Source organism: Aaosphaeria arxii (genome assembly GCF_010015735.1).
Source record: "Aaosphaeria arxii CBS 175.79 unplaced genomic scaffold BU24scaffold_13, whole genome shotgun sequence".
Lineage (NCBI taxonomy): Eukaryota > Fungi > Ascomycota > Dothideomycetes > Pleosporales > Aaosphaeria > Aaosphaeria arxii.
The window spans coordinates 221,272-241,623 of record NW_022983486.1 but is presented as its reverse complement, the minus strand read 5'-3'; the positions used below and the strand labels follow the sequence as shown (position 1 = coordinate 241,623).

General features: G+C 49.8%; 9 protein-coding genes across 9 annotated transcripts; 5 read left to right on the top strand and 4 right to left on the bottom strand.

Annotated features, from left to right (window-relative positions):
• Window positions 1-119: 119 nt before the first annotated feature.
• BU24DRAFT_467819 (uncharacterized protein) lies at window positions 120-1,835 on the top strand (the record flags this gene model as incomplete). Its single annotated transcript, XM_033532476.1, has 1 exon — window positions 120-1,835. The coding sequence occupies one exon, from the start codon at window positions 120-122 to the stop codon at window positions 1,833-1,835; it is 1,716 nt and encodes a 571-aa protein (XP_033377780.1).
• A 1,295-nt stretch (window positions 1,836-3,130) lies between these two features.
• On the top strand, window positions 3,131-5,118 carry BU24DRAFT_75062 (uncharacterized protein). The gene is made up of 3 exons (XM_033534596.1): window positions 3,131-3,454; window positions 3,502-3,661; window positions 3,712-5,118. Exons 1-3 carry the CDS (start codon window positions 3,213-3,215, stop codon window positions 5,035-5,037), a joined length of 1,728 nt encoding a protein of 575 aa, XP_033377779.1. The 5' UTR covers window positions 3,131-3,212; the 3' UTR covers window positions 5,038-5,118.
• Window positions 5,119-5,139: 21 nt separating this feature from the next.
• BU24DRAFT_467817 (FtsJ-domain-containing protein) lies at window positions 5,140-6,326 on the bottom strand (the record flags this gene model as incomplete). Its single annotated transcript, XM_033532475.1, has 2 exons — window positions 5,140-5,211; window positions 5,259-6,326. 2 exons carry the CDS (start codon window positions 6,324-6,326, stop codon window positions 5,140-5,142), a joined length of 1,140 nt encoding a protein of 379 aa, XP_033377778.1.
• A 322-nt stretch (window positions 6,327-6,648) lies between these two features.
• Window positions 6,649-9,068, top strand: BU24DRAFT_428343 (DEAD-domain-containing protein). The gene has a single exon (XM_033529456.1). The coding sequence runs from the start codon at window positions 6,666-6,668 to the stop codon at window positions 9,024-9,026; it is 2,361 nt and encodes a 786-aa protein (XP_033377777.1). The 5' UTR covers window positions 6,649-6,665; the 3' UTR covers window positions 9,027-9,068.
• BU24DRAFT_428342 (GPI transamidase component GPI16 precursor) lies at window positions 9,039-11,019 on the bottom strand. Its single transcript, XM_033529455.1, has 2 exons — window positions 10,594-11,019; window positions 9,039-10,543 (listed from the first exon to the last, which is right to left on the bottom strand). The coding sequence occupies exons 1-2, from the start codon at window positions 10,935-10,937 to the stop codon at window positions 9,151-9,153; spliced, it is 1,737 nt and encodes a 578-aa protein (XP_033377776.1). The 5' UTR covers window positions 10,938-11,019; the 3' UTR covers window positions 9,039-9,150.
• Window positions 11,020-11,249: 230 nt separating this feature from the next.
• On the top strand, window positions 11,250-12,295 carry BU24DRAFT_358321 (LUC7-domain-containing protein; the record flags this gene model as incomplete). Its single annotated transcript, XM_033523990.1, has 3 exons — window positions 11,250-11,280; window positions 11,333-11,673; window positions 11,783-12,295. The coding sequence occupies 3 exons, from the start codon at window positions 11,250-11,252 to the stop codon at window positions 12,293-12,295; spliced, it is 885 nt and encodes a 294-aa protein (XP_033377775.1).
• A 1,044-nt stretch (window positions 12,296-13,339) lies between these two features.
• Window positions 13,340-14,787, top strand: BU24DRAFT_379829 (acid protease). Its single transcript, XM_033524702.1, has 2 exons — window positions 13,340-13,839; window positions 13,918-14,787. Exons 1-2 carry the CDS (start codon window positions 13,427-13,429, stop codon window positions 14,696-14,698), a joined length of 1,194 nt encoding a protein of 397 aa, XP_033377774.1. The 5' UTR covers window positions 13,340-13,426; the 3' UTR covers window positions 14,699-14,787.
• Window positions 14,788-15,191: 404 nt separating this feature from the next.
• On the bottom strand, window positions 15,192-16,444 carry BU24DRAFT_467813 (glycoside hydrolase family 18 protein; the record flags this gene model as incomplete). The annotated part of the gene is made up of 5 exons (XM_033532474.1): window positions 15,192-15,436; window positions 15,492-15,979; window positions 16,031-16,158; window positions 16,209-16,222; window positions 16,273-16,444. The coding sequence occupies 5 exons, from the start codon at window positions 16,442-16,444 to the stop codon at window positions 15,192-15,194; spliced, it is 1,047 nt and encodes a 348-aa protein (XP_033377773.1).
• Window positions 16,445-18,281: 1,837 nt separating this feature from the next.
• Window positions 18,282-19,310, bottom strand: BU24DRAFT_473584 (uncharacterized protein; the record flags this gene model as incomplete). Its single annotated transcript, XM_033532801.1, has 1 exon — window positions 18,282-19,310. The coding sequence occupies one exon, from the start codon at window positions 19,308-19,310 to the stop codon at window positions 18,282-18,284; it is 1,029 nt and encodes a 342-aa protein (XP_033377772.1).
• Window positions 19,311-20,352: the final 1,042 nt, after the last annotated feature.

Below are 20,352 nucleotides of genomic sequence, written 5' to 3'. Positions count from 1 at the left end.
AAACGCAGGGCACTGCACAGCTCGTGCGACTCAACCAATGTACTTTAAGCCTATCCATCCCATAATACAAGATAGTTTCTTCATTCCAGTTTCGGTCTCTCCATGTTTTTTTCTTGATTATGTACATTTCATCGCCAAATAGTCCACCTTTGATGGGCAGCTCAAAATACACTTATGCAATTGTCACACGAGAAACGGAGTGTGGATTTGAAGGCAATCAAGACATCTACGGCATCGGAATTCGAGTCGGCATTTACGCTCAAATCCTCGCGGTCTGGTTCGCGAACTATTTCCTGGTCTCCGAAGCACAAGTCCTACGTGATGGCGTTACGATCTTCAGTGTCGCTCTTTTCGTCGTTGCCGCAATCTACGCAGCTGCTCCATCGGAGGTTCATGCAGTGGAAATCTTCGTCCTCCTACAGATCTTAGCATACGCATGCGTCATGGGCGTGAAGTCCAAATCTAGCTTCACGGCCCTGAATTTCAAAAGCACACTCATGCGTAAGATGCTGAACGACGCTATTAATCTTGGAATGGTGTGTTTGCATATTTGGTTCTGGTGGACTGGAGTGGACAAGGCCAAGGAAACCCCTTGTGGAACGTATATCATGTACGTTGTCAAAACCGACATATTTGGCTGGGTGAGGATTGTAATGAAAATTTTATCGACATACATCTTGATCAGCACGATCTACTGGCTGCTTGACAGTTCTAGTCGACCCTGGATGCTTATGCGACTGGCAAAGAGGAGACGAAAGTTCAATGCCGCATTACTGGAGTGGGAAAAGTACAATACCCAGAAGAACATCGATTCACAATGTTATTCTACGATAGAGGAATCCGCGTTTGGGATTGATCACCGTTCTGATACTCAATCCAATCACTCATCGCATCCCTCTGAGCATGAGGAACAACAGCTAAGCAGGCAACATACATTATCTCCAACCACCAACGACACACCCGAAGACCTAGAACTTGGGCCCCAAAGAAATGCATATCCAACTCAAGGACCACCTCCTGATCTAGAAATTTTGGAACAGGTCTATGAGGCCGAGAAATATATTGTGCACTCCATATCGGCCAGTCCGTATAGTGCCTGGGAAAACAAGAAACCAATCACACCATTCAGCTTCTTTCGAACAGTGTCAGCTCCAAGAACGCTTCCGACAACTGGTTCGACCCCTCGTTCTCGGCAACATGAAGTTTCTTCGCTATCGTGGGCTCAATGCCACTATGAGATCTGGAAGCGCTTCTTTACATTTCGATTCTCCCGCCGGGCCTTTGTTGTTTACTCTCACATTTGCCAATCCCGCCAATTCAACACATTCGACATACCTTATCAAATCCATGCCGCCCTCCTATACCCGCAATCGACGTCAAGCAAGGATGCTCCAAGTTGGTTGGCAGTCTCCCTCGCTTCTACACTAATGGTCACACATCAACATGCGCCGAAAAGAGTGTCGTTAGGCTGGTACCATGCGATATTCGACTTCGCTGTGCATGTCATTTTGATCTTGCAAGTCGAACTGACGTTGGCTTGGAACCAGGTCTCAGGGTTAACGGAGCTTTGGACGAATGTCGGCCAGTTGATCCCGTTCATCATCGGTGTTGGGGGGCTGTGTCTAGTGAGTGCTAGGTGGGTGGTCAAATGGTGGGTTAAGAAAAATGAGAAACCGCCCGGAGAGGGGAATGAAATCACTAGCTGTCGGGCAGGAAGAGATAATGCTGTGGTTCAAAAGGAGGAGGAAGACGATACGAGAGAAGAGCTTTTTGGTTTGGACATAGAAGTCCGGGAACGATATCAAAAGTGGAAAGCCTCATGCAGCGAAGGATAATTTTCAAGGGCTATTTTTTCTTCCTTACTACAATTATGTATCCTTTGAGAAAGAAAGAATAGATTCCGGTATCTCCGCAAATTATAATCCTCATAATTGTAAAGCAATGAAAATAACTACATGTTTTTGGGATAGTTATCAACCTAGCAAAATTTTCCAGTTAATCCCATAAGTGAGTTGGCTTGGAATGATAGTCTCACCGTTTAACTGAATACTTAGATTAGACCTCCAGTCCCGGTCACTGAAACCCAATTCTTGCTGTTCAAACACCTTCGACAGGAGCACTAGAGGTGACTTGACGTTATCCCCACCTAAGACCGACAGTAAACAGCAGCCATAGGATATTTATCATGCAAGCCTCGTCAACTTGTAGAGTACGTGGGTTTACATGACGCTTCAACTAGTGCACAATTGCGGCACAGCAGCGGCTCCAAGATGTATATTTACCGAGCATATCAACGAATCGATTTGCCTGGATTTGTGAGCCTCTGGGTCTTTGGCAGGAGGGTGTTCAATCAAGGCGTTCTCGGACATGCAGCTTCACGAGTTGGACCCCTGATCATGGGTCCAAGGTACCTATAGCCGTATCCAACGGACATATCACAATCGACCGACATGGACCAAGCATTACTTTGCAGCCTCCCCCTTGATTGCTACTGATTTGTAGGGGCAGTGACAGTTTGTTGACGTATATAGTCCGACTGCTTTGAAAATATCATGCACCTTCGTCATCGGAAAGGTCTGAGGGAAGTCTGACGTACATACACTACAAGGAGTTCGGCCTTGCGTTCCTTGTTACCTGTCATATTGATGGTCATGAGATCGAGACCACTCGATCCAGGAGAACAAAAGGGAAGGAATGATGAATCTGGGAAATCGCGTGAGGCTGTTGCGGAGACATGTTGGTTTGACGTATTAGGCAGACCGTTGCCGTGCTATAGCGCATTCTACGTGTTTGATCTTTGAGCAAATGCTCCGTAGTCTGTCTCTTCCTTACGCTACTACGAGGTATTCTGCAAGCCACCTTCCACCTTCTTTGATAGTCAAAGTATATCGTGCACAAAGAGATGTTTCGCTGGCTTATGCAGCTTACCCTATTGAGTCAGTCGTTACGATGTCCGGAGCCAACAGCAGATGTTGTTTCTAGCCCACCACCCGCGTTTGTGGGGGCTTGTGAGACCCGGGCGCTTAGTTGAAACTGCAGGGGGCGTCAACTACGGCGAAGCACATCGGTACGAACTTCGCCCCACGAGGTTATGTAGATAAAGTCATGACATAAAAGTTAAAATATGTTTCTTGATATAAAGTTTCAAGCATTGGGTGGACTCTTTGTTGGGAGCGTTGCATATTATCTTTTCTTCATGTTCTTTATCTAATATGGTGGTGTTGTATTCTTATGTGCCCTCACTTGCTGCGATCTTAATACTTTTTCCCAGCTTGACGTCTGCCTCCCTCCTATCACATTTCGGGATCTTCACCATCGAACCTCATATTCCTGCAATCAAAATGAGGCAGACGGCCGAAACATGCGCCGTCAAGCTCGAAGGCCAATCTTCCGAGTACAGCCTTGCAATGCGCATTGGAATCTACACATGCATAACAGCCATTTACATTTCACGGTAAGATAGTCCTCAATCTAAATGGTTTCCGATACTGACATCGATAGATTTCTATTACTGAGCCGTCTGGACGTGCTCCGACTTTGCACCTATGTCTTTTTCATTCCTATTTTCGTCACCACCCTCATTCACATTGCGAACATCCGCAACACATTCACTGTGGAGATTTTCATTTTGTTACAGCTGCTGACATGGCTGTGCTTCAGGGTATGTCTGATTTAAGGCATCTGTGCCTGACTTTGGCTGACACAACACAGGACATCCGAGGGAGGAAGCAGCCTACCCGATTTCCTTCTAGATCAAACATATTTCATGTTTCAGCCACCCTTATTCTCCGCGGGACGTTGGTTGGTCTCAACCTCTGGTTCTGGTTCGTCGCAATCGAACAGACCAAAAGAGGTCCTTGTAGCACCACGCCCGTCTTCTTCTTCTGGAAGTTCGATATGCTTGGTTGGTTCAGAATGTTAATGAAGGTCATAAGCATCATTGTGGGCTGCCTCTATCTCAATTCGCTCTTCTGGATCTTCCTGGACTTCTGGAGTCAGGAGAAATTCGCAGAGTCCGAGGATGCGAAAGCTGCGATCATGGCGTTCGAACTATCCCGAACAATGCAGACCGACACACAAAAGCAATCCCAAAGATCTGCCAGGGGACATAGCAGATCACCCAGTAATAGCACTATCCGAACATTCAGTCCGTTCGAGAGGCAGCATTCCAGGTCCGGCTCCAACGCATCATGGGGAACGATCTCCACACTGGCAGACGATGACAATATGTCTGAACGGGTTGAACGCATACGTTCTTCGATGTTGAAGAAATCTGCTTCACTCAGCAGCATCAAGTCGTTTAAAGACCCGTCACGTCACTTTCATAGCCCACTGTTCGAAGGAGTATATCGCGGGGAGCAGTTCTTGGACGATTGCATTGCTGCGGGAGAGCAAGGACGTCTCCGAATAAGATATCCCAGGCTCAGCCGACTCATTTTCGGCAAGAAAACTCAGCCGGACTTAGAAGAATACTCTGCCTACGACCTAGTATACCGAAAACAACCTTCCTACATCGGCTGCGTAGTAAGACATTTCGGAGCACTTTTGACCTTCCATTTCCCAAGACATTGCGCCATCATCTTCCACCATCTGAATGCTTCGCGGAAGCTCAATGGTTTCAGTTCACCCTTCCAGGTCTATGCCGCCCTAACCTGTTCCGACACTGCGCCTTCTCAGCGGTGCATTGCCATCGCTTCAAGCATTCGGCTTTCACGACAAAAGAGACCTGCATTGCCAATCGTCTGGGCAGTCTCAGAGATTTTCAAAAATATCTTTGTGATACTGCAAATCGAACTAACGATCTTTTGGAACGGAGCTGGTCACTCTGACCGGTTCGACGATGTAGGACAAATGATCCCCGTGGTTCTTGGTGCAAGCGCCCTCATCTGGGCTATCTGGAAGAGTGTCGCGCAATTGGGGGAGACAGATGACGCTTCTGAAAGCTGGGATTCCCTCTGCACGAGTGATCCATGGGAGCGCAGGTTCATATCCGCGTACCAGGAGTGGAAGAGAGACACTGGAAAACAAAGCGATTAAACAATGCCAACTTAGTAATGCGGGTGATCCGAGCATTTGTCGCATCGCTCGGACATCGTGTAGAGTAAATGTGACGCCCACCTGTCAATATCACCCTGTTTCTCAAGCTGATGTGTTCTCTTGCCCTCTCGTCTTCCCGTATGCGCCGCCAGCTAGTTTTCTCATCTCAAGTGCCTAGTCAGGTCAGTAGAGCGATACATAATGAGGCGGAGTAATTCTACCTTCTTATAGGGTGGCATGGTGGGTGGCTGCACTGGGTCGAGAGACACCCTATCTTTCGGTAGCTGGTAAGTCGCATCTGAGTCGTACGCTGAAAGGTCTCCGCAAGCAAGGAACGGCGCAATCCAACGGGACCCACCCTCTGGTCCACCCTCGTCGTCTTCGGACGGGAGTTCTAGTTCGATGGCTCCATCTTCTCTCTGCTTGCTGGACGGCTTCTTATCAGCATCCACGGCTTCCTTCTCGATCTGTGGGAGATCTATTCCAGCCCCCAGCGGCACGTCCAGGCTAGCCTTGAATCCTTCCGGTGGATGGAAGCCTTCACACACTACAAATGCCTCGATACTGCTTGCACGACTACTCCTTGGCTTTGCAACGCGAACTCTATCAAACACAATCTTGAGCTGTGCGAAGAGAAGATCAACATCTTTACCGCGGAAGATCTTGGCAACGAATTTTCCTCCTGGCTTCAGCACACATAGTGCAAGGTTCAAAGCCGCCCACAACAGTTGAGATTGGACATAGATATCAAGATCATGCAAACCAGTGACGTCAGGAGCTCCATCGGATATGACTAGGTCTACAGGGGCAGATGGAGACGTGGAAGAAGGATCGTAAGTATCGGGATCCAGTGCTTTGAGAAGAAGTGGGATGGTCGATGGATGTGTGATATCGGCACGCAGAGTGGTAACACCCTCAAGAGGACTCATGGGTTGTAAGTCGATAGACACGATCCGGACTCCCTCACGTGGTTTTCTAGGCTCAATTTGCTTTTTCTCTTCCGTGGCCTGGGACTTTTCATCTTTCATACCAAGAACATAGTTTCGGGCCTCTTTCTGTTTCTCTTCCCATCCAGCTCTTCCAAAGGTCTCTCCTTTGATCAGTACGCGTGACAGGACTTGACTCCAACTCCCGGGCGCGGCGCATAGATCTACAACTCGTGTGACTCCTTCGAACAGATTGAATTGCTCATCGATTTGAAGCAATTTGTATGCCGATCGCGCACGCCAGCCCTCCTCTTTGGCAAGGCGATAGTACGCATCTCGCTTGTCTTTGGATGATTTTCCCATTGTGGCACTCTAGGGTGTTTGTTCCAAACAAATGCTGGCAGTTGAACGTCGATCCGGGAGAAATTGATACAGCCTGGCTCAAATACCCAATATTGTTATCAGCGACGACGACTTGAATATAGGAGATCCCTGCCCTTGGTTCGTGCAATGTATATGTAACGCTCGTTTGGTCAAAAATCGAGCAAAAGCTTCTTCACGTGGGGCACCATCATAGCTGCTTCGAAGGGGCAATTTTTGCCGACATCGCGGGGTTTTACTTCGCCGATCCCCGACATGTTTTTCCAAAAAATTCATTCGAAGCTTCAAACTTCCAACCATACATAATTAATGCCAGCGAACATGGCGGAATCTACAGCGAAACGGCCGAATCCCTCCAAATCTAACAACAATAAATCGCGAAAACGGCAACGAGTCGAGAAGTCCTCTCAGACCGGTCGAAGCAATGCCTCGAAAGAACCCGCGAAACGACAGAAGGTTAGGCTCAATGAGCTAGCTTGGAAAGATGTGGACATGCCTGATCGATTGGATGATTTTGAAGGCTTCTATGGGCTAGAAGAGATTGACGATGTGGATGTAGTGAGGGACGAAACTACCGGTGTCATATCCTTCGAGTCATCCGAATCGAAGCTTGCGAAGGACGTTCCTGAACCTACAGGCGATGCGGAAGAAGTTGGCCAAGATGAAGACGATGGCGATGATGACGAAGCTGGATCGTGGGGAGGTTTCAGCGACGCTGAAGAAAACGGACATGATACAGATAATGCTGGCGAGGTAGTGGACAACGAGCTCTCGGAGGCAATAGACTCCGTTCCACAGGCAAAGGCAAAGGAGGGCAAGAAAGACGCTGATGGTGCGAAGGGCAAGACTAAAAAGAACAAGAAGGAGCAGAAAAAGCTACAGGAGGCTGAATTGGCAACGAATGGACCCAGCGCATTCGAGATCCTTGCAGAACAAGCGGACGACGATGAGGAAGACGAGGGAGTGGATGTCTCTGCATGGGAAGAGCTTGATCTATCCACAGAGACTCTTGGTGCGCTCTCAAAGCTGAAATTCACTCGACCTACTGCGATTCAGTCATCTGCTATCCCCGAGATATTAGCAGGTCACGATGTCATCGGCAAAGCGTCGACAGGTTCAGGTAAAACGCTTGCTTTTGGTATTCCAATTCTTGAATCGTACCTTGCGTCGCGCGACGAGGTTAAGAAGAATAAGGCCCCGTTGGCGATGATTATATCTCCCACTCGAGAGTTGGCGCATCAGATTTCGGCCCATTTAACCGCTCTCTGCACCGGCAAGACTTTCGATGCGCCGTATATCGCAACTATTACTGGTGGACTTTCCGTACAGAAACAGCGCCGACAACTCGAGACTGCCGACATCATTGTGGGGACGCCCGGCCGGTTGTGGGAAGTCATTAGCAGCGGTCACGGTGTTCTGGACTCATTCAAAAAGATCAAATTCCTTGTCGTCGATGAAGCTGACCGTCTTCTGAGTCAAGGCCACTACAAAGAGCTAGGAGAGATAATCAACGTCCTCGAAAAGGACGATGACTTCGATCCAGAAGACGAAGTGGACGATAGTAAGCCCGTCATCGAGGTCAACCGCCAGACACTCGTCTTCTCCGCCACCTTCCATAAAGGCCTGCAACAGAAGCTCGCCGGCAAAGGGCCTAAAGGTGGAGAACTCATGAACAAGCAAGAATCGATGGAGTACCTCCTCAAAAAGCTCCACTTCCGCGAAGAAAAACCAAAATTCATCGACGCAAACCCTACCGCGCAAATGGCATCGGGCCTCAAAGAAGGCCTTGTCGAATGCGCTGGCACGGAGAAAGACCTCTTCCTCTACTCGGTCCTCATGTTCCACCCCAAGAAACGTGCTCTGATCTTCACAAACTCGATCGCAGCCGTCCGTAGACTGACCCCATTCCTCCAAAATCTCGACCTCCCCGCCCTGGCCCTCCACTCTGGCATGCTCCAAAAAGCGCGTCTCCGTTCCGTTGAACGATTCAAATCTCGCGCGGGCTCTATCCTCGTCGCAACCGACGTCGCCGCCCGTGGCCTCGACATTCCAGGAGTAGAACTCATCGTCCACTACCATCTTCCCCGCGCCGCCGATACCTACGTCCACCGCTCCGGTCGAACCGCCCGTGCCGAAGCATCAGGTTCCAGCATCCTGATCTGTGCTCCCGAAGAAGTCGCCGGTGTGCGCCGACTCGTCGCAAAAGTGCACGCCAAAACGCAGCCCTCGAAGTCGAAGAAGACCGCCTTCTTCATCCGCACGCTCGACATCGACCGACGCATCGTGTCTCGCCTCAAACCGCGCGCCACCCTCGCGAAGAAACTCGCAGACGCAGTGATCGCCAAGGAGAAGAAACACAGCGAGAACGATTGGATGCGCGCCGCTGCAGAAGATCTCGGCGTGGAGTACGACAGCGAGACGTTTGAGGCAGAAGCGAAGGGCAAACGGGGTAGAGGTGCGGGACGCAAGAAGAAGGAGAAGGAGGCGCAGGGAATGACGAAGGCTGAGATGCAGGGTCTCAGGGCGGAATTGAAGTCGCTGCTGGCGCAGAGGATCAATACGGGCGTTAGTGAGAGATATCTGACTAGCGGCGGGATTGATGTCGAGAAATTGTTGCAAGGAAGCGGGAATCTTGGATTTTTGGGAGATATTGGTGGTTTGGGAATGGATGATGAAGAGTGAGGTGTGACTGAAGTAGAGTACAATTGCAATATACCACTCTCAGATGTTGTATAAAACACTTGAAAATTATACACATTTGACAAGAAAATGACTTTTACGTTTATTTTCGAGACATCTACATGATCTATCGTGAGAATCGCCCTCTTATGCGTTGTACCTTTGCTTTCAAGATTCCGATTAGACCCCCGCCAATCGAGGGTACTTCATCAGCCCCAACAAAGCGCCTAACCAACAGATTGAAGATGTTACCGAACCCCAGCGCCATGACTGTACTTGTCAGGATAATGACGTTGTACGGCATACTGAAGTCCGGAGTGGGGAGTGGCAGCAGCAACGATGTGGTTCGCAAATATGCACCCCTCCTATCAGAAGATTGCGGATTTAACACTCGAATGACAGCTGGCGCAACATCAAAGCCGCGATTCGCATCGGGTGGATACTCTGTGTATCTCAGGATGGCCTTGTCGAAATCGTAGGTGATGGTCAAAGTCGCGCCCGCAGGGATGGTCAACTTGAGTTCAATATGCGTTCCTCGGCGGCGATCGACTGCTGGTCGATAATAAGTCTCCTTGATAGGGTTCTCAGACGATCCGGTCACTTGGGCGCGAAGAGTGTGCAGATAGGGTTTCATGAACCACGGAAGTGCTTCCAGATAAACGAAGTCCACAGCCGTAGATGTCGATGGATTCCTGATGACAGCCTGAACACTACCACGTTCCTGGCCATGTCCATTGATAGCACGAGCAGCGTATAGGGGAGGCGTGCCCAAGACCAGGCCTGTTGTCATTTGTTGTTCTGGCAATTCGAGATCGATATCGCTGCCTGTAGGCAGCTTATAACAACGCATGGTATCAGATGCATACCTATGCTCCTCGTACTGGCCGGTAGTATTGGCGTTCACGGTCCTCTCCGGCGGCGTGTTGATACAGACAGTGTGAGAATTAGGGCCTTCTGTGTCGGTCAGAGGACATGCCCCGCGAAGGGGTCGCCCAAAAACCTCGGTAAGGGTCCAGGCCGGGTCAGCCTGCTTGTCGAGCGGGAAGCATGTGTCGTGACCATTATAATATTTGGACGTGTCGCATTCGATATCCTCGATTGGTAGGGGACGGGGGATAGGGTTGTCTCGCGGCCGCTTCGATCGGTCAATGTCCAGCACCATGTCCACAGACTGCTCCATTTCCAAAGAGCAGTCGCCGTTCTCTTCACACACTGGCCGAACGTCAATCGACATCGTTTGCCATGACGCATCAAACAGCTTATGCCCATCCAGAAGGCTTGAAACGCCTGCTTTGCCTTTGCAGGGAAGCAACTTGAGGAAAGGCGTAAGGTTCTCCGTGCAGACCACCTCGTGAGGCAGCGTACCATGTAGAAGGTGTAGCTTAGAGGGGTTTGGATGATCTCCCTCCGGAGAGAACGTCATCACAGGGCGGATAGTCTTCGTGGCATCGATAAAGTTGAGTGAGGCACAGAAGAGGCCAGAAAGAGTATTCGTGAGCGTTAGCCATCGTGAGAAAGCCCTGCAAATTCTTAGTCTGCTGCACAATAATTGCAATCGATTCCAACGTACTGTTCCTCATCGTCAGCTTCAATCCAAGCCCATAGCTCAACGCCGGTACCGCCTTCACGAGCGCCGTTCCATTGCCGCTGGCCCCAACTCTCTGCGTCCCAACGTCCTACACTGAATCTTAAATGAAGCTCTTTTGTATGCGCGTGCTGCAGGATTTGTCCTAGAGATCGGGGAAAGTATCGGAAGTTCTGCTGCTCGAACGAAGTGGAAGATTCATTGCTTCGGAATTGGAAGGAGGCGAGGAGGGCAGATCGTGGAAGGGGTCGAAGGAGAAGTCGCTCCTCGTAGTCGGTAGCGTAAGCTAGGAGAGCATTGAAGAGCAGAAGGACAAGGAATGGAAGCATGGCAGCATCTCAGCCCTAGCCTGCCTGCGACTGAATGAGAGTATGTTGCGGAGTCGAAATAACTACGGCAACGTTGATGAAGGCAACATTGCATGGGTGGAGGTTCGGGGACTCCGCCATTTGATTGGCTACATTTGTTGAAGTTAGCGCGCCAAGCTCACCTGTCGCATACTCATTGTCGCGAACTTCTTCACTACCGTTACCAGGTAGCTCTACTCGCCTCTACTCCACTCTACTCTAAACTATCTTTCACGCACTCCCGAAAAGTCCTACACCTACTGCTGCAGCAAAAAGAAGGAGCGCGCAACCACTATGGCGGCCGCAGAGACTCGTAGGCTGCTCGGTATGCTCCCATCATTTATCTTCACGTCTCGCAGCTGCTAACAAATCTATAGAGCAGCTCATGGGCGAACAGGCTTTCACTGGAGCAGATGTCCGCGCACCTCAACTCAGCATTACAGACCCGAAGGTCTGTAGATCCTACATGCTCGGTCAATGCCCACACGACCTCTTCACAAACACAAAACAAGACTTTGGCCCATGTCCAAAGACACACAGCGACTCACTCAAGACCGAATACAGCGAGGCCTCGCCAGAGCAGAAGAAAGAATGGGGGTTCGAGTTTGACTATCTGAGGGATATGCAGAAGCTCGTCGATGAATGCAACAGGCGCATTGATGTAGCTCAGCGGCGGTTGGAGAAGACACCAGACGAGATTCGACAAACTAATACTTTGGTGAGTTACGACCTGTCTTTACCTGCCTGCATTCACCTGCCTTCCTTTACCTACCTGTCTTTACATGCCTGTCTCTACCTGAATGCTACTTGATACTGACCAAATGGAGCTCAAACAAATCAATGAGTTGACCAAATCGATCGAAGCAGGTATGCTCGAAATCAAGATCATGGGCGAGGAGGGTTGCGTGAATATGGCTGTCACCGAGTTCTTCAAGGTTAGGCAGAAGAAGCAAGAAAAGGAGGAGCGCGAACGAGAGCTCAAAGCACTGGCAGACACAGGAGGACCTTCTGGACATCAAAAGCTACAAGTCTGTGACGTGTGTGGTGCATACCTCAGTCGACTGGACAACGACCGACGTTTGGCGGACCACTTCTACGGAAAGATGCACCTTGGGTATGCATCCATGCGGAAGTCTTACGAAACCCTCCAAAAGGAACTCAAGGGTCGCGTGCCCCCTCGCCAGGATTACTCGTCCCACAATGACCGCGGCATGGACGGCCCTCGCGGCGGTTCCGGAGGTTGGGGAGGTGGAGGCTATGGTGGCGGCGGCGGTTATGGAGGACGCGGTGGAGGGCGCCGAGGTGGTGGTCGTGGAGGAGGTAGGCGTGGTGGATGGTAGTTCTCACAGGGTTGGAGTTCAGGTGTGTCATTTACGACTTATTCCCAAAAGGTTCGGCTTACCACAGCATTGACAAGAGCTTGTATCGGAGCAGGCTAGGATTACATGTACAACATCAAGAAGAAAGCGTTGCCAATGAGGCATTTTGCACGAGCATAAATTCATAAGAAAAGTCAACGTGCGTTCAAACTACACAGTACATCATGCCGATGCTTGTCTAACGCTCAACAAGGGATTGGACCGCTTTTCGGAAGCAACCCGACCTCTGTGTACTCATCTGAGCAGCACCGTGCTACCGGTAAATGGGGTACCCAATTTTTCTTCGGTACTTGTACATGCGTGATGTTTTCATGCTGTCCGGGGACCAGGTGAGTCTATCCCTTGAGGCATGATCTTGGAAATATGGGCCAAGCGTCTCTCCCTTGGACAGCAAGCCTGCCTTCGCCGTAAAACCTTCTCGTATCTACGAATCATCGGTACGTACTGGAAGAGACTCGCACCGCCCCTGATGGCGAGTCGTTTATGCTTTCTTAAGTCCGATAGTTTTTGTTCCACCGAATTATCATCACGCGGGCCCCGAATAATCATAGTAGCATGGCAAAAATACCACATCTGTGCTTCGTTGCAGCATCTCCTTGCTTCGAAGAGACGCGCTATGCTCGGCATGCTCGGCCGGATAGAAATCCAGCAATAGAAATATGTTCATCCTTCTCGATCTTCTTACGCGTCTTTGGTGCGCCTGTGCAATTTCGTTCTGTTACAGTTTTTTCACCATGCATATTCTTCAGTTTATCATCCCTATTGTATTATTACCATGTTTCGATAATCTTGTACTTGCCTTGCAACAACGTACCGGTGTTCCAGGACTCACAGGTAAATTCTCCTACGCAATGCTGGTCATAATTGAGCTAGAATGCCACAGTGACGAACCATGTGTTGGAACTTGAAGCGAAACCTCTATCACATTTCCTGACGCCCTCCTCCGGCCACCTAGCTAAGCGTCAGGAGCTTTTCGAGGAGGAAGAGGTAGATGAGTCCTCTGTAGAGGATTTCGCCGAAAGCGAAGAGGAAGCCCAGAGCGCGATTGGCGTTGTCCAGCAGGACGTTCTCACTTTGGGTGGTCGTGTATATATGACAAACGTGTCATTGGCCTCCCAGTCATATACCCTGGTGATTGACACAGGCTCTTCCGACACCTGGGTGGCTTCTACACGATTTAGATGTCTCTCGCCATCTACGCGACGGCGACTCCCGCAGTCTTCCTGCGGATTTGGCAAGCTTTTCAACATTTCAGACTCACCTACATTTGAGACCATTCCTACGCATGATTTCAGCGTTCAGTATACGGACGGAGAGTATCTATTGGGCGAGATGGGAACCGAAGAGCTTGAAGTTGGAGGCTGGAGGACTAGGCAGACCATTGGCGTTGTGGAACGAGGATGGTGGATTGGAGATGGACTGAGCAGTGGATTGATGGGTCTTGCATACCCTACGCTGGCGAGCGGCGTCAATGATCTGAACTACACCAGCATTGCATTTACACTGTGAGACTTCTCCCTTGTCGCTAATTGCAAAGATATCTCTTCCACTTCTCGAAATCACCCTGAATTGACCATCAACAGATTCGAAGACGGCACCGTACCCAGCATATTCAGCCTTGCCCTCAGTCGACCCTCTGTAGACAACCCCGTGGCCGGAGGCCTCCTCGCCATCGGCGGCATCCCCGACATCCCACTCGACGGCGACTTCGTGTCCGTCCCCATCCAACCCATCATATCCGACCAATACGCCTTCTACTCCGTCCCCGTCGACGGCATCGCCGTCACACCCCCAGAAGGCTGGATCCCGCCCACACGGCGGCGGCAACGCAAGACCCGTCCCTTCCACCGCCCCCTCCACCGCCAGACCACCAACAACCAAACCCACATCTTCCACCTCACCTCCTCCCGCGCACACCAGAACCCTCAAGCCGACCCGGGCTCCTCCTCCGAAGACTCCGGCCTCGAAATGATAATCGACTCCGGCACCACACTCATCTACGTCCCATGGGACATCGCCGCGGCAATCGGATCCTTCTTCGTTCCCCCCGCCATCTTCAACGAGACATCGAACCTCTGGATCGTACACTGCGACGCCGCGCTCCCGGACATCGGCGTCATCATCGGCGGGAAGCTGCTCAAGATCGACCCAAGGGATCTGATCGGGCCGGGTGGTGGCACGATGGTGACGAAGAATCATGACGGCGTCGCGGGCGGCGTTACGAAGACGCAGATGTGTGTGCCGAGTATCCAGGGGAGGGTGAGTGGGGACTCGGTGCTCGGGGATGCGTTTTTGAAGAGCGTGGTTGCGGTGTTTGATGTGGGCGTTAATGAGATGAGGTTTGCGCAACGGGCGCCGTATTAGAGGATGGGGATGGTTGTTGTGCGGTGGCATAGTGTGGAGGTGGGAAGGGAAAGCCAGGCGGGATCAGGGAATACATTTAGATACCGTGGATTAAATACAAAGTTAATGTCATAATTTTGTCTCACTTGTGTCGCACAGCTGGATGAATGAAGAAGTTGAGGTTGTAACGTGCAAAATATCAATTATGAAACTATCTAGACGCAAACGGTCTTTGCCGTTGAAGAACAAACAGTGATCCATGTCATTGCTTCTTGTAGACCTCCAGTAAAGATATGAAGTCCGGTAAAAAGGAGGAAGCAAGACCGTCGAAAGAGATGAGGACTGTCTGGAGAGAAGTTTCGAAAACAAGCAAATTCGCTCTCGTATGATCGGAATTATTCCGAGATATAAGAGGCAATTGTAAAACGACTGAAAATGGAAGCAAAGGCTTCTTCGAGAAACAAAAACTGTGGACAGGTGAGGCGGTGGGTGTTTGTCGAGGGGTTGGTTGTATTTATACAATGTCGATGGCGCGGCGTCCCCATCTCAGCTGTCTCTTCATCTTCGCAAGCGATCTCAAAGTGCTTTTTACGTTGGAGATGAATCCTGGATTCTGCCATGCTTGGCTGGCATCCCACATCATGACACCTGCAAAGCTAGAATATTTCGATGAGTACTGTATGACGGGGGCTAAAGCACTAGGAGTCAGGTATCCACGTCCTGCTCCTGTGTTTGCTGGAACGCCGAGGAGTACTTTCACTGTTTCTGTTGTTAGTCGTGGTAAAGAAGAAGGTAGGTAAACAGAAGACATTACCATTCGGGTTCTTGGAGGCGCTCTTGGCCCAGGTGTCCCATTGATCAAAGTTGAAGTTCCATTGTTGTTCTTGTCCGGGAACATAACTGCTCGCTCCACAGCCATTGTTATAGAATTGCACATTGAGAAAGTCGAGTGGAACATTGTCGATAATGTCTTTGTTATACCAGTCTGGAAATGGACATTGTGGTGCGGCAGTGAGGTAGAATTTCTTGCTGACGGAGGAGAAGAGAGTGCGAAGACGGTTGCCGAAGACAGCCATATTGGAGACATTGGCTTCAAAATCGAAATCGAAACCATCAAGAATAGCGCTACCAAATGGGCGAGGGACGGTGGATCCGGACTGGACAGGGCCGAACATGGCCCAGATTTTGTTGGCCCCTTCAGTTGCGGCAGCTGCGCTGGTGAAGCCACCCTCTGTGTAAGCGTCACCGCCGAGGGAGAGGAGGATGGTTTTGCTCTGGGATTGACATGTTTGTATATCGGCCCTGGGTCTGGCGTGAGTATTGGTTTTAAGTGCGTGGGGTGAGAGGGCTTACTCTATCTCAGGACATCGAAAAAGTTCAGTGCCGGCGAAGAGTGTGCAGCGGTCGCCTTGGTTGGCAAAGTTCAAGACAGGCTGGCCTCCCGTGCCGCTGAAGCGGAGTAGGAAGGAAAGTATGATGACCTGATATTGGTGTGAGTGAGATGCAGAGACAGAGTAGTATGGATTATTACATCGACATCTGGATCTATGGATGTGTCAGTTGTGTGGTGCATCTTGGTGACTTGAGATACGAACTGTTGCAGTATGTTGATAACCGTTGTTGAGTTTGTTGTGTACCAGCAGAGTTTTGACCCCAGTATATAGCGATATTGCTTTTGCTATTGGTATTGAAACCAGCAAAAACTACGCTCACCATGGCAGAGAGTAGACATAGGATTGAGAAAGGACCCATGACGAAGAACCGCATGGCTGGACAATGAAGTAGAAGTTGAGTGAAGGTCGAGTGGAAGTATACGAATGTAAAGAATGGTCGATGGCGAGGTGGGTCAAGAAATATATTCATTCTTGGGAGTCATTTATACTTGTGACTCAGGTGTTGAATATTGATGGGCGGGAAGCATTTTGTGTGTAGGATTGGTTGTTGGAGAGTACTCTTGGTCGTCTAGAGAGTAACAGGTAGGTTGCAGCGTGTCGTGCCCGTATGACCAGGTACATGCTATGCATGTTGGATAGAAGTCATTTAAAGTGATGTGACCGTGACAATGCATCGTGGGCCGGCGATTGAAAGGGTGAAAGTTACTCGACATGTTTCTCTGGGTGAAATGATGACAGGACATGAAGAGACCCTGGGTAGGCGGGTAAGTGGAAGCGATAAGTGATGACAGCCAGAACGGGAATATCGCAGTTGCTGTAACCTGCGACGCCTCGTTTAGATGCATGTTATGCATGCAGGGGTAAATAGGTATGTCCTGATAAACTCCGAGGTCAGTGGCCTTGTAAAAACGTGTATGTGCTTTAGTTAAGAGCTTACCTTTCTAGGCTCTTGTAATACTTGATAAGTCCTGGTGAGGTGTAAAGTAGAGATGAATTATAAAGTCGTGATGGAGTGTAAAGTTGTATGAAAAGAGAAGTCGTAAAGGAAAAGAAGAGTCGTGATGAAAAGGAGAGAAGTCGTGATGAAAAGGAGAGAAGTCGTGATGAAAAGGAGAGAAGTCGTGATGAAAAGGAGAGAAGTCGTGATGAAAAGGAGAGTGTTGATGAAATGTAAAGTCGTAATGAAAAAGTAGAGTGTTGATGAAGTGTAAAGTCGGAATGAAAAGTAAAGCTGAGTATGGAAAAGGAAAGTTGTGATAAAGTGTAAGGTCGTGATCAAAAGTAAAGTTGTGATGAAGGGTAGTGTCGTAATGAAAGGTAAGGTTGTGATGGAGTTTGAAGTCGTGATGAAAGGTGATGTCGTAATGAAAAGTAAAGCCGTGATGAAAGATAATGTCGTAATGAACAGTAAAGTTGTGATGAAAGGTGATGTCGTACTGAAGTGTAGAGTCGAGTATGGAACTATTCCAGATGCCCCAGGCTAGAATGATGGTGAACAGAGATTTTGTGAACGTGCAGCGAGTGGTTGTTTGATGGATAGAGCTTCCAGCCGAACTCACACCCTTCCTATTCTTTTCCTCAATATGGTGCGCATCATCGCAAGAGAGGCAGAGCTATGGAGGTGTCCTACTATGCTCTGCAAGCGAGCAAGCAGGCAAACACAAAGCATGGCATTTTCCTCAATCCCAGGCTCTGGCACTCTCTCACTCGCGCGGGCGCATGCGTACTAGGTACAGGTTCAGGGCTGGTGAAACATCTATTCTCATGACTGTCAGATAAGAAACAAACATTGTCGACTGGACCAGAGGACACAGGGATCCAGGTACCAAGTCGACCGGATTGGTTAGCTGACTTACGGACATTCGATGGGGCGCTAACTAGGAAGATACCTTCCTATTTGAGCTGTCCCATGTGCTTTTGACATGCCTTTTGTGATTGGATGATTTGATGGTTCCATTGTCCGTCCAGGTTCATCGAGAGTGTGTGATGCTGCTTCTTGATGTAGGGTTGAAGTGAAGGTAGGGTTGCAACAGAGTCCCTGGGATTGTTCGAACAAGACATGTCATTGTGCTGGTTGCGTATTGAAGGGTGTGAGTGGCGAAGATGAAAGCGATGGAAGTGGTTTTGATGCCGAGTCTATGGTCGGTCGGGTTATCTCTTTTGAGGAGACCACTAGAGGTAAGGAACTGATGGTTGTAGTGGCGCTGACACTACGAGAACATACGGAACTTTCCACTACCTGAAATGCCTGCTTGTCTCTTGATCTGGTTGACGCGATCTGGGAATACGACAGGGAGACTGTATATCTTTGAGGCCACTGCTGAAGCGGGAGTTAGAGGTGGAGCCTGAGCCGGAGCTGGAGTTGGTTCTGTTGCTGGTGCTGGTCTTGGTCTTGGTCCTGGCGGATTCTGGAGGTGCTCACGACGCCTCGCCAGAATGTCTTTGGCGTTGTTTATCTCGTCCTTATACGCCTGTTCTAACTCTTCGTTACGTTGCTTCCGCAGCCGGCCCCGCCTCTCCTGCGCCTGCCGCATCGGTTGGACCAGCTGCGGAATGGACACCTGTGGGCGAGCGGGCGTCCTCGTCACCGTCAAAGGCGATGGGTTGATTGGGGGGTGGCACACTGGGGTCGAGTTGCCCCCAATCCCGCTCCGAACGTACTCCTCGTCGCTCAGAAAGGCACCCGGCATCTGCTGCCGGGGCCGATCTGTTTTCATCCTCTTCGCTGCTGGTGTGTCCATTTCGGACACTTGTCTCTTGAGGGGCCTCTGCTGAGGCGTCGTCGGCTGTACCGCCGCGGCGATTTGGGCAGAGAAGATCTCCTCGCGAAGGAGGAGATCTCTCAGGATCTCCGTGTCGTCCAGGAAAGATCCAGGCATCCGCAGCCTGTGTTGGCCGGCCGGGATGTTCACCCTCAGCTTGCGGCGGATTACCTTCACCTTCTCGAGCAGATATCTGCCCACTCTACGGACGACTGGGCTCCGACGACGAGCCGCCACCACCGGCCGAACGGAAGGCACCTCGCCAGTGGAAGTGATGGGGCCAATGGAGGCCTCGTGTTGGTCGGCGACGAGGTCCTCCATCAGCTTGCACTTCTTGGCAGGTGTTCCGTCGGCGTCATCGTCGTCGTCGTCTTCTGCCCGCTTGCGCTTGTTGTCCTCAGTATCTCTCTCGTCCAGGAAGGCGAGAAACTTCCTTGCTACTCGGGGCGAGGAGTGGACGGGATAGATGAAGGACATCTTGTTGTTTGGTTTTTGTGGGATTTTGATGGTGGTAGTTGTGATGAGTGGTGGGAAATGAAGGATCAAAGCTTCGAAGTAGATAACTGCAGTGTGTGATTTGGAATGATGGATGAAGTTGTAATGAGTGGTTGAGAATGGTGGATGGTGTTTGGGTGTCGAAGGAAGAAGGAAGAAGGCAAGGAAGGGTTGAGGGAAAGGAAAGGAAAGGGACCTCAGCAGGAAAATTTTGTTGTTACCACTTTTCTGCCAAGCAATTAACGTCAAGGTCAAGGTAAAGGTAAAGGTAAAGGTAAAGGTAGAGGTAAAGGTGAAGGTAAAGGTAAAAGTGGATGACGTTATTGGTGCCTGGTGGTGCCGAACAATCGCAACGAACAGTGCTCAGCGAACAGTGCTCACCGTATATTGCTGAAAAGATTTTTTTCGCTTCTGTTTCATCTTGCTCGATTGAATCTGCGGACATAGAAAGGGAATTCGTAATTGGCATATTCCTATCATGACAAGGCAGTCCGAGTAACCGTATGGTAGAGATTGATCAGGGTTCAGTACTTCATCTTTTATGACAACCAGCAGAAGCGAACTTCATGTAGGAATCAATACAAGTGAATATGAAAGCAGGAAAGATCACACAACAACATAGCGCAGGACCTTCTCCAGGAATGATTGGTGAGGCATTCGGCCTGGTGGGTGATTATGCATTCTGTACCAAGACTTTTCACTTATTGCAAGTGTATGCTGAATTCCCTCGAACATTTCCTTAAGAAGTGATTCTGGTTTCATGACTGATACTTGTATTGAATTGAGATGTGTTGACTGTTCATAATACAAGCGATGTGTGCCTCGTAATTATCTCGTCAGTGTGAAGCTATAGGATATGTTCCTGATCTAGTCATCGAGTATGGATGGTCCCGTACTCGAGGAAGTGGACATCGAGCACTGTGAGGACAGTGCTGTGTTCTGTGCTCGGTGTCCATGATGCAGAGAAACTGCTGGTAACATGAATTTGCAATGATCTTTGATATTTGTACCCAGGAAAGACCTT